The 12,230-nt window shown below is 51.7% G+C and overlaps 4 protein-coding genes across 4 annotated transcripts; 2 read left to right on the forward strand and 2 right to left on the reverse strand.

The window, feature by feature from the left end:
* Positions 1 to 709: 709 nt before the first annotated feature.
* Positions 710 to 2,179, reverse strand: ANOM_001618 (aldehyde dehydrogenase family protein; the record flags this gene model as incomplete). Its single annotated transcript, XM_015546875.1, has 1 exon — positions 710 to 2,179. The coding sequence occupies one exon, from the start codon at positions 2,177 to 2,179 to the stop codon at positions 710 to 712; it is 1,470 nt and encodes a 489-aa protein (XP_015410192.1).
* A 550-nt stretch (positions 2,180 to 2,729) lies between these two features.
* On the forward strand, positions 2,730 to 4,007 carry ANOM_001619 (zinc-dependent alcohol dehydrogenase; the record flags this gene model as incomplete). Its single annotated transcript, XM_015546876.1, has 5 exons — positions 2,730 to 2,775; positions 2,822 to 2,884; positions 2,933 to 3,223; positions 3,275 to 3,436; positions 3,487 to 4,007. The coding sequence occupies 5 exons, from the start codon at positions 2,730 to 2,732 to the stop codon at positions 4,005 to 4,007; spliced, it is 1,083 nt and encodes a 360-aa protein (XP_015410191.1).
* Positions 4,008 to 6,657: 2,650 nt separating this feature from the next.
* ANOM_001620 (uncharacterized protein) lies at positions 6,658 to 9,415 on the reverse strand (the record flags this gene model as incomplete). Its single annotated transcript, XM_015546877.1, has 8 exons — positions 6,658 to 6,844; positions 6,934 to 7,233; positions 7,296 to 7,559; positions 7,625 to 8,148; positions 8,530 to 8,596; positions 8,663 to 9,015; positions 9,077 to 9,136; positions 9,197 to 9,415. The coding sequence occupies 8 exons, from the start codon at positions 9,413 to 9,415 to the stop codon at positions 6,658 to 6,660; spliced, it is 1,974 nt and encodes a 657-aa protein (XP_015410213.1).
* Positions 9,416 to 9,671: 256 nt separating this feature from the next.
* ANOM_001621 (fatty-acyl coenzyme A oxidase (Pox1)) lies at positions 9,672 to 12,127 on the forward strand (the record flags this gene model as incomplete). The annotated part of the gene is made up of 6 exons (XM_015546878.1): positions 9,672 to 10,540; positions 10,599 to 11,352; positions 11,412 to 11,493; positions 11,558 to 11,698; positions 11,765 to 11,900; positions 11,968 to 12,127. 6 exons carry the CDS (start codon positions 9,672 to 9,674, stop codon positions 12,125 to 12,127), a joined length of 2,142 nt encoding a protein of 713 aa, XP_015410214.1.
* Positions 12,128 to 12,230: the final 103 nt, after the last annotated feature.

A 12,230-nucleotide genomic window follows, 5' to 3' on the forward strand; every position in this document is an offset into this window, starting at 1 on the left:
ATGTATGTGATTGCTGGTGTCATTTTTTAGAAACAGGAAATAATATTTGGCCGAAGATATCTGGCTCCTTTCTAACCATTGGGGTAACTCGCCACGTCCGTAATTTTATATCTCGATCCCAAAGTTGCACGCATATATTCGGCGAACGACTCAGGGTCTCTCGGGAAATCGCAGTGGGCGTAACAGTTCGGGAATCAGTGGATGCTCGGTAAAGTACCAAACAGGAAGGTTAGCTGGCAATTCAATTGAAGACAACGACAGGGACCTGAACATTGTTGAGCTGGCGTATACCGAAGCCCTACTGACCTGACGGATCGGCTTTCCCCTCAGCCCCTCAACCCCGCATGCACCTGAGATGGGTACTGAATTCGGTTTGATAGATTGCTTGGGGTGTTTGGTTGGCTTGGACTAATATTGCGATAGTAGTGTAATTGAACTCCAGTGAAGAGTCATAAGCAGCTACGTAAAAGTGTGTTATTCAGTGGTCATCTGTACTCTGATACCATCCCCAGCAATCTCATTTGCCCTTACATTGTGCTACACACAGTATCTTTATTGCAGTCCGATAAACCTTGTATATCGTTCTCGAGTTATATAGCCCTACAGAGTATGGTGGGGAGCAATACAGCTCTACAGCATATTGAAAGGAGTGATAGAGCAAAAGTAATAAAAGCCATGTAGCAAGCTCCAGAATGTCCCTGTGATCTTCCTAGTTGTACGTCAAATTGACAAAGACGGTTTTCGTCTCCGTGTAATGCTCCAACGCCTGCTTTCCACACTCACGGCCGAGGCCACTTTGTTTGCTGCCTCCGAAAGGTGCCGATAGGAAATACCTGCTGATGCAGTTCACCCCTACCATACCCGAGTCAAACTCCGTAGCCACACGCAAGGCCTTGTTGATGTCCTGGGTGAAAACCCCGGCCATCAAGCCATACTCGGTAGCATTGGCCTTCTTGATGACCTCCTCTTCTGTTTGAAAGGTGTTGATAATGGACACAGGACCAAAGACCTCCTGCTGATATATCTCGGCATCCTGCGGCACTCCACTAAACACCGTCGGCTCCAAGAACCACCCCGTTGTACCTACTCGCTTTCCTCCGGTGACGAGGGAGCCACTCTTCGCACCCCGCTCAATAAACCCAGTCACCCGGTTGAACTGGGCTTCATCAGCCAACGGCCCCATGGTCGTGGAGTCGTGGTCCGGGTCGCCGATCGATTGGCCCCGTTGCTCCAACGCCGCCTTGTATCTGGCGGTGAACTCGGCCTGGATGCTTTCCTGGACATAGATTCTCGTCGCAGCAAAGCATATCTGACCCGAGTTGATGGCGAGCGCATTGACACACCACGTCACCGCATTATCAAGATTGCAGTCTTCAAAGATGACCGCGGGCGACTTGCCGCCCAGTTCCAGCGTCACCCGCTTCAGATTCGACTCCGCCGCCATCTTCTGAATGAGCTTTCCCGTCGGCACCGATCCCGTGAAGCTAATTTTGCGAATCTTCATATGTCTTGCCAGTAAGGCGCCAGTACTGCCATCCCCGGGTAGCACTTGAAAGACACCTGCCGGGAATCCAGCCTCTTTGATCAAGTCTCCGAGGGCGAGCGCAGCGAATGGAGTCTTCTCTGAGGGTTTCAAGATGAAGCAGTTTCCAGTTGCCAAGGCAGGAGCTGCTTTCATCCCCGCGAGGGCGAGCGGCCCATTCCAGGGGACGATTCCCGCCGTCACCCCGAGGGGTTCATGGCGCGTGATCTTTAAGAAGCCATCGTTCGCGGGGTAGGACTGGCCGGTGAACTTATCAATCCAGCCGGCGTAATATCGGAAGGCTTCGGCGAACAGGCCGGTTTCGAATTCACCAAAGGCCTTGTATGGCGCGCCCATAGTGAGTCGGGTCAGCTCGGCCAGCATGACGGTGTTTTTCTCGACTAGGGATGCGAAGTTTGTCAGGATGGTGCGACGCTCCGGCTCTGTCAATGCCTTCCACGCAGGAAAGGCGGCTTCGGCGGCGGTTACTGCGGCATCAACGTCCTCCTGTCCGGCGATGGGGACTCGATCTGAAACTAGGGAGTGGTCCTTGGGATTGTACACTGATAGATACTTGGATGTCCTTGATTCGACGTGTTCGTTGTTGATGAACAGCTTGGTGGGCAATTGCCGCGGGGAAGAAGTGACAGCAGCCATTATGACGCTCGAGGGAGGAGTTGACGAACTGTAGTGGAAACAAAGTGGGAGGTCGGGTTGTATGGGGATTCGACAATGCGATGTGAAGCAACACGGTTTATATACGCTGCTGCTCTATCAGATCTGCCGCATAAGCGGGAACAGCGACGGTATCGGCAAATACGACTGGAGCAGGAGTGAATCATTCCTTTTACGATGCTCGGCGAAGACTCTATAAGTAGTGTTGCTTTCGGCAAATGCAGCTTGAGCAGGAGTGAAGCATTCCTTTTACAATGCTCGGCCAAGACTCTCTGTGCAGCGTTCCTTTCGGCCAATCGTAGGATTCGTCGATTGCCGAATATGTTGCGGTTTATCCCAGAACACAATCAAGTCTCCTGCTTATTGCAACACCAACATTTTGATACTCCTATGCGGCTTTCGGCATTTTTCTACTGTCCAGCGCCAAGCTTGGGGAGGCGCTCGTCGTAATCCTAACAACATTGGAAAAGAATATAAGTATGTTTCCATATACAGCGACGGAGGTTCGCAACTTAGTTCCCACTCAGGCAAAATGTCACAGTCAACGTGCGAGATCCCAGAGGAATGCTGGGCAGGTGGTAAGGTCTCTTTACACCATTAAAATGAGAACGCTGACCCATCCAGTCGTGAAGAACGAAGGGCCAGACTTCCACGTGGAGATCGAGAAGGTCCCCGTCCCCGAGATTGGTATGAGATTCTGTCCCGACGTAACTGCAACAAATGCTCACTTTCCAGGCCCGGAGGATGTTCTCATCCGACTGAATACCACCGGCCTGTGCCTAAGCGATGTCCACTTGATGAGTAACGATTGGAACCTCCCCAAAATGTCCGCTATGGGTACGAAATGTGCCGGCCACGAGGGGGCAGGCGTGATTGTCAAAGTGGGCGAACGAGTCAAATGCCTGAAGGTGGGTCAGCGCGCAGGCTACAAGCCAATCCATGATGTCTGCCATACGTGCGAGGCCTGTAAATCTGGTCGGGAAACCTACTGCCTGAGTGCAATTTACTCCGGGTGCCATGTCAATGGTGAAATATCCTTATCAGCCTGATCGGCGGTTCGACTGACACTAGATGCAGGGTCCTATCAGGAGTATATTGTGAGTCCCGAACGATACACCTCCCTCATCCCCGATGGCGTGTCGGACTACGTTGCGGGTCCCATTATGTGCTCGGCGTCGACCGCGTACTCCTCCATCAAAGAGTCCGGCTTGCGCGCGGGCCAGTGGGCGGTCTTTCTCGGTACGTTTTCCATCCCCGGACGTCTCGGCCAAATCACTGACGGTTTCGAGGTGGCGGTGGGGGTGTGGGCATTCAGGGTGTGCAGCTCGCGTCGGCGATGAGTCTGAGAGTCATTGCCGTTGATACCGGAACGGAACGCGCGGCACTTGCCCGAAAGTACGGCGCGGAGGAATTTGTCGACTTTAAGACAGAAGATCCGGTGAAGAAAGTATTGGAGCTAACCGGTGGTGGTGCGCATGGTGTCTTTGTCACGGCGGTCCAGTCTTACCCCATAGCACCGAGCTACATGGGTTCTCGTGCCGGTGCAAAGGTGATGTGCATCGGGGTTGCCCCCATGGGGAAATACCACGTTGATTTGGACACGACTCAACTGATCTTCCGGAACCAGTCAGTTCTGGGCACTCTGGTGAGCTCTTTGCAGGACGTTGATGAAACACTGGAGTTCGCGAGAAGAGGGAAGTTGACCTTGAATCCAACGGTGGTTGGCTTGTCCAAGCTGAACGAGTCGGTGCAAAAGCTGAAGCAGGGAAATGTGGCCGGCCGTATCGTTCTCGACTTCAACATGCCATGAAGTCTGATGAGGGAGGATCATGGGGCCTTAGTTGCCTTGCCATTGCCAGTATCAACTTAGCTACACCATGGATATTTACTGATGATGGCTCTTATATACCTTAGTCTTTAAAACGAGGCATCGTTTGATCTCCGGGCATACATTTAGTTTAGTAACAACTTACGCCAGGAGGACTATCCTGTATTTATAGCTGAGAACACGCCTTGTTAGCCTGCCGAGGCATGACGAGCCTTCCCTCCTATTGGCTTCTCGTATATCCGCCACAAAGCTTCTGTGCGTGACACATTGCTATCAAACTTTCTCGTTCCACATTCGAGCACCATAGTCGACACCTCATAATAGGACCATGCACCCTATGCCCCTCATGGTCCGATGTCTGGCCCTACTGTACTGCAAAGACTGATTCCATTTTAGCTCGCAAGTTCTTCACATTGCAACATATTGGAAATGAGCTGCTCGGTCCTTTATCATGATCTAGATAGTCGCCGTGTCCGACGAAACCATCAGCTTCGAGCCAGGGTTACCTTTACCGGACAAGGCCATCTTCACGACATTGGGTGCATAGAAATACCGTAACATTCCCCGGAACGACAAAGGATGGTCTAGCATTATTAACCGACTCTACCTTCACACCAATAGTAAGTTCCCCTGTAATGCGAGTCCAACACCGGGGAGGGTTGCATTTGCTATGTGCTAACTAACCCGGTCGAACACTGGCCTGGCTCCTAATTGTTGTTAGCTTCAGCTCGGTATTCTTGCGCATGTGCACAAGAGTATCTTCTGTTACTTTTCCATTCAGGAAGGTTCGGTAAATCAAGTATCTCGTGGACGGTAGTAACTTTCACCCAGATAAGGAATTCCGAAATGTTGATCCACTGGGAAGCAGCAATTCAATGTATAAAAGCGGATGCCGGATGCTGAAGTGTACCTGGGATTTCTCTTGCGCACACATTTTCATCATCCAATGCTGAACCATCAATATGATTGTTCTGGGAACTTTTTTTGCCTGCATCGTGGCTACTTTGACGCCCGTTGTCGCACACCCCGGATCTGCAAGCCACGCTGTGCCACAAGCGAAGGTTATTTACAACTTCGGTAAAGGCATCTGGCCGGAAAACATGATTGTCCGCCCAAATGGACATATCATCGGCGGTCTGCTGACCTCATCCGAGATCTATGAGATCGATCCAACCAACGGCAGCTTCCACATTGTCCATGGATTCGAACACAAGACCGGTGTTCTCGGATTCGCAGAAACGGAGCCAGATCTGTTTTACACCGTCGCCGCTAACTTTTCCTTGCAGACCTTCCAAGGGGTCAGAGGAAGTCCCAGCCTTTACGAATTAGACTTTCGTCAGAGCCGCCAACCTACCGTGAACAAACTGTTGGACTTTCCAGGGGCTAAATTCTTCGACGGCCTCGCGACGTTGAACAGCGAGAAAGGCCTGTGAGTTGCCCCCCTCTGCTGATCCCCTGCATTAGCATTTTGACCATCCATTGACGGGTTTGAACAGCTTGATCACCGGTGATGCAGCCACCGGTGACGTGTATGTGATTGACGTGAAGACCCGCACCTGGAGAATGGTGTACCACAGCCCCTCATTGAGCGGTAATTCCCTACTCCATATCGGCATTGATGGGATCAAAGTCTACGAAGATTACCTCTACTTCACCAACGCCGCCGAGCTCTTTTTTGCCCGAGTGTTAATCAACCGTGACACCGGCTTCTTTCGGGGCGATATTCAGGTCCTGATGAATCTCACATCGACCAATCTTTCCAGCCCGATTGACGATTTTACGTTTGGCCACGATGGTGCGGTGTATCTGACGGTGGCGCAGTCGGGTGTATACGTTGCGTATCCGCCGCTGTACGATGAGCCGGAACTCGTTACTCCTATCAATGGATCGACAGCGGTGGGGTTTGGCAAGACGGCGGGTGGGCTGCAGAAGCTGTATGTGACCAGCACGGGGGGGGACTTTGTATTCCCCAGTGGAGAATTTGTCAACCCGGCGCTTCTCAGTGAGATTCAAATCGTCTGTTGACGCGTATGACGAGTGAGACTCTTTCATCGCATGCAGCTTAAGCATGAACTGGAGGGTCTGCTGAAACACAGAATCTGAACTCCATTCGTACATTCCACTCAACCGTCTGCTGTGCTCTCTTGAAATTCCCATATGGGATTCTTACTCTGGTATTTGATCCGCTAGAGGTCCCAAGATTAGAAGCTCTTCCGTCGGCAGAAAGTGCATGTAAAATTCTGAGTCTTCAGAGTGGAGCGTAAATGCCGAGATACGATATTTACTAATTCCCTTCTATCGAGGTCGATCTATCCTGGAAATTCGGCTTTACTACCGGTAAACCTACGACCGTGGAGTCCAACTCGCGAAATTCAATCTAGGATGGATCTCTATGAAGAAGCCACTAGTTTTACTCACCCGCAAAGATGGGACTGTTCTGGGTGTCTGTGTGGAAGAGAGGACCTATTCACACCCCCCCTGGACCGCTGTACTCATTAAACATATTGGTGTATTGCTAAGGATAAAAACTACACCCGTCTCGAAAACAGCAAAACATATTGAATGTAAATTTCCGTGGTGTTGACAAATTTGATCAGGTAGGTTGGAAACAGACTTTGTGTGTGAATAGGAACTACAACTTCTGCAGTCTGGCCTCTATCAAGTCGATCGTGCTATCCAGGGCATAATCACTGGGAGCTTTCGTACTCCGCACCGCATTGGCTTGTGCACGGGTGATATACCTGGCCTCCACCGCTGGGTTGTATCCCAAACCACTCATCCTGGCCGCTTCGGCCTCATCAGATGCGACGTTGGTATTGCTCTTTCCATCAGCACGTTGGTACACCGTGACCACCACGGCCCCCCCCAACCCGATATTATGCTGCAAGGCCACCTTTATATCCGGTACCAGGCGCCCGTTCGTAGCCACCCTCGCAGCTGCCAAGTGAGCTCGGCACACTGCGCAAGGCCCGTTGCACCGAGCGGGTGGCCCTTGGAGATCAGCCCCCCCGACGGGTTGACGAGAGGGCCCTTGCCTCCGTACGTGATATCTCCACTGCGGACTAAATAATGCGCTTTCCCCGTGTCGCAGAACCCCATCGCGTCCAGTGAAATGAGCTCGTTGGTCGAAAAACAGTCGTGTAGTTCACACACTCGGATGTCCTGAAGGGTGACGCCCGCCTCGGCCAATGCGGCCCGGGTGGCTCTTCTGGTCATGTCATATCCAACCAGCTCCATGGCACTGCCCGAGTATAGCAAGGCCCATCGGACATGATCGATTGCCCCGCGATCAGTACGGCGTGGCTTTTTAGCTCAGGGTGCGCATCCAGGAACTTCTGGGAGACAACCACACCCGCGGCGGCGCCATCGGAAGTTGGAGAGCACTGGAGCTTGGTGAGGGGGTAGTGGATCATTGGCGACTTCTGGATGTCGTGAACGGTGTAGACCGTTTGGAACTGGGCGTATGGGTTGCGGGATGAGTGCTCGTGTGAGATACGCGCAACCTCGGCGAAATCCTGGGCGGTTGCACCATACCTAGCGAGCAGGGTGATCAGAGATGGCCCAGATTAGAGCAAGGATGGGAAGAGACAGGAACTCACCTCTCCATGTATTCTTTCCCCGCGTTGCCAAACAGCTGAGGGTTCTTCGGTAAGTCGGCCCACCCTCTTGTGGCCGACATCAACTTCACGCTCAGGTCATACGGGGTCGGCCGGTCCGTGATGTTGCTGACCAGGGGCCCGGCGGCCATCTGCTCAAAGCCAACAACCAGCACACAATCATGCAGACCGGATTTCACAAAGGTTCTAGCAAGGTGGAGGCCGGTGGAGCCACTGGCGCACGCGTTGTTGGTGTTGTAGATCGGGATATTAGTCATACCAAACTGATAAAACACCCGTTGCCCGGTACATGTGGGCCCAGTGGAAGTGTAACACGCGATTCCGGCTTCGACGTCGTCGTATGTAATGTGGGCGTCGAGCATGGCCTTTGCGCCGGCTTCAAATGCCAACTCGGTATATGGGCGAGTGGCACGGGGCTTCAAAAACTGGGCCATGCCAACCCCGAGAACGTAGGCATTTCCCTCGTTTCCCTCCCTTGATAGGACCATGTTGAAACGCAAGTAAGGCTAGATCGACGATTAAACTCGATCAAACATGTTCTACACAACCCTCAAGAGAAAACCTACTTTTATAGAGTGAAGCCATCGAAAACCGAGCATGTTGAGGACCGCTGCGTACCGGTAATACCCGATGCACCTACTGTCAGGTACCAGTGTATTGTTGTATTCTGGTAACATTACCGTCATACCCCGGTATTCGGTTTATCCTCATTCTCGGAAGCCGGATACCGTCCAACGGATAACTGCTCAATGAAACATGGAATATATTATTTGCTTTGAGGACGTTGAGTGGCATACATCTATGCTACATAAACTCTGCTGCCTGTATATGCCATACAAGTATCAGATTTTAGCCTTGCCCGGCAAAAAGGTCGGTCGACTATGAACGTAGCTGATCTGCTGGACTCCCCTGTCCATCTCGCCCCAAAGCTCCGATCGTAGGAGAGCATAGACACTGTGATAGGTAGCAATTCTGCGTTAGTCAAAGTCCGACCAGGAATCGAGAGAGAGGGTATCATACCCAGCCTTTGCTTTGGGGGCCCATTTGTTTGCCAGCCCCATGGCAACCGCGAGCATTCGATCTGGCTCGGCAATGGCGTCAACCAACCCGTCCTCCAGGGCCTCCACACCGGTAAAACGATGGCCCTCCAATAGCACCTTGCGTGCAACGCGTGGTTGCAATTTGAGCCGTGGGAGGATTCCCACACCCGGGAAATACATTCCCAGATCGACCGGGGGCATCGAGATGAAGCCCCGTTTGGAGTTCATGACACGGTAGTCGTGTGCAAATGCCAGCGGACACCCTCCTCCGAAGGCATGGCCATTTACGAGGGCAATTGTGGGGAAAGGAAAGTCCAAGATGGTATGCAACAGCTAGAAATTAGATCGTGTCAGCTTCCCTACCTCCTTTCGGGCTGGGGTGCTCGCTACTAACCGGATAAAATCCATCTGCATTTGCATGCGGATTGCGTCTCGTTTCTTCCAGATCAAGGCCCTGGAAATTGAATTATTAGTCTAGTCATCCAAGTGCGTAAATAATGAAGTCAGTCTTTACCGTACAAAAGAATTTGGCGCCCTGCCCACGCGTAATGACGGCGCCGTTGGAGTTGGGCCCGAGCATCTCTCGAACGGTGTTAAAGACTTGAATCATCTCCTGGCAGAATTTGATGTTCAGTCGATTCTCAGCCCCCATCATCATCGTAATTATGAAGACGCATCCTTGCCTTTCCAGCGTCAGGTTGTCGAATGTTCCTATGCTGCGAATATCTTCCATTGTGAATGGGCTGAGATAACTTTGCGGATACAAGGCCAGCAGTATAGGAAATAGCTGCTGAATTTGTCATTGGTTTTGGGTTTTGACCTCACCAAATTCGAACCATTCAATTCAGTCTCCCCTGTATATGAAATATGTCACGCATTGAGAGAAAATGACTCGGTATATCTGTGGAAAGCCCCGGGAAATATGCAGCGGCAGACCACCATATACCGAAAGCCGAGCTCCCCGGTTGGCTTTTGTCACACGCACGTAGATGGCAAGCTATGGATTATATTTCCGTGTTATCTGCCATTTTAACTCCTCAGCTCAATCTGCAACTCTCCTGCGGCTAGGCAAAATGTCCGACTTTACCGATCATCTGCGGCCCAGTCATGACGGACCAGCGATCCTCGCAAAAGAACGAGCCCAGTCCAACATTTCGGTGGATGAATTGGCGCACCACTTATTATCCAAGGATGGACATCTCCAGCGTCAGGCCCGTATCCTGTCCATCTTGGAAAAGGAGCCCCTCTTTGACAAAAAATGCCAAGCCAATTTATCGCGAGAGGATCTGTTCAAGGTGGCTCTGGCCCGAGCCAAGCTGTTGAGACGGCTAGTCGACCGACATGGCTGGAGCCTTGAGGACTACAAGATGGCGGAGGCTTTGGTCGACGATGTCTCACCGTATTTCCTACACATGCACATGTTCGTGACAACCGTTCGAGAACAAGCGAGCGATACGCAACGCGACTACTGGATGCCGTTGATCGAATCATTCAAGATCATCGGTGCATATGCGCAGACTGAACTGGGCCATGGGAGCAATGTTCAAGGGTTGGAGCTACAAGCTCGTTGGGATCCAGGAACCCGCGAGTTCATTCTTCATAGTCCCACACTGACCGCCAGCAAATGGTGGAATGGGAGCCTTGGGCGTACTGCCAACCATGCGATTGTGGTGGCCCAGTTACTCCTACCGAAGCCGGGGAGTGAAGGATATGAATCAGTCGGGCCTCATCCATTCATTGTGCAAGTTCGAGATTTGAAACATCACCAGCCCCTGAGCGGGGTCGTGATTGGAGATATCGGCCCCAAGTTTGGGTACAGCACCATTGACAACGCGTATATGCTCTTTAATCATTTCCGGTATGTGGAAAGTCCTGGTCCTGAACGACGGCCGGCATGTGTTAACCCACTGTCCTAGAATCCCCCATTCGGCGCTCCTCGCCCGATATTCCAAAATTGACCCATCGACGGGAGAGTACTTCAAGCCCAAGATTCCAGCGGTGGTATACGGGACCATGACTTACGTGCGATCTCTCATTGTTCTTCAGTCAAGACTAGCCCTTGCTCGTGCGGTCACCATCGCTGTCCGCTACACGAGCATTCGACGACAGTTCCAGGACCGTGACAACAGGCATGGCCTAGAAGTGACGGTTCTCGACTATCCAACGGTGCAAATCCGCATTCTTCCGTTGCTAGCAACCACATATGTGCTTCACTATGCCGGCCTTGCGATGCAGCGTACATACCAGAACGCGCGCAATGAGATTGAACGGGGTGATTTCAGCGGATTGGCGCATATGCACAGCTTGTCCTCGGGACTGAAGAGTCTGTGCACAGGGATTGTTGCGGATGGGATTGAGACCTGTCGCCGTGCGTTGGGGGGCCATGGCTACGGCGGTGCCAGTGGCTTCGCTCGACTATCTCCGGACTATCTCTCGCGGGTGACTGTTGAAGGAGACAATTGGATGATCACGCAACAAGTTGCATCTTACCTTATTAAGCGGATGCAGACGGCTGCAAACAAGCTAGACGAGCCGACAGATGATGGCCTTGATGCCACCTATAAAGAGGTTCTTAAAGCTCACAGAGATGGACTGAAAATGGAGCCTTACAAGGTGTTTGACCATGACTCCGCCATTGTGAAGGCTTTCAACCGTCGAGCAGCGGCGCTGGTAGGTTTTTCGACTCTGCAGGTTACCACCGGACTTTGCCTAACTACTTCTACTTCTAGCTGCATGAGGTCTATGTGGCGAGAGTGTTGAACAAAACTTCATGGACGAGTCTTATGGTCCAATTGCACCGAGTCAGCCACGGTACGTTATAACACCCCATAGTGCACTGGCTAGCTATCGGAGGGCGCATCTAATATAAATCCAGCCCAGTCACTTGCATTGCTAGTGGAGATCTTTTACGATACACTCAACAGTGATCAGTCCCTAGCTCCACCCATCAAGGTCGCCATGTGGAACCTGTATCGGCTCTTTGCGTTTTATCACATGCAGCAAGAGAGCTATGACTGTAAGTCTGCCTTTCTAACCCAAGAAATATCGATCAGAGGAGGTTCTTGTCTAACTGAGATGACAGTCTACCGTTCTGGTGCAGTCTCCCAAAACGATCTCGACGGGTTCTCAACCCACATACAACATCTGATGGAGAAAATCCGACCCCACGCGGTTACACTCGTCGATGCGTGGATGATTCCAGATTATCTGTTGGACAGGTGAGTTTGGCACCTTTACTTACCTTACTTCACTCCCTCAGTTTCATGACAGGCTGACCGTAATAAGTGCGCTCGGTCGATACGACGGGAAGGTTTATGAAGACCTCTACTACCGGGCACATCGTTTGAACCCACTCAATCGGATTACCGTCAATCCCAACTACTGGGAAGATGAAATTGTCAAGGGGGAAGGAAATAGCTGGGCGTCACTTTTGGCCAAGTTGTGAAGGAAGCGGTCATGGGCACGGGTGACCGCCCTTTGTGAACCCGAACTCTTGTTAAAAAAAAGACATATCACAATTTCCTCTCTTGGGAGCGAAATTGGTAGTG

This window comes from Aspergillus nomiae (assembly GCF_001204775.2).
Source record: "Aspergillus nomiae NRRL 13137 chromosome Unknown contig00034, whole genome shotgun sequence".
Taxonomy (NCBI): Eukaryota; Fungi; Ascomycota; class Eurotiomycetes; order Eurotiales; family Aspergillaceae; genus Aspergillus; species Aspergillus nomiae.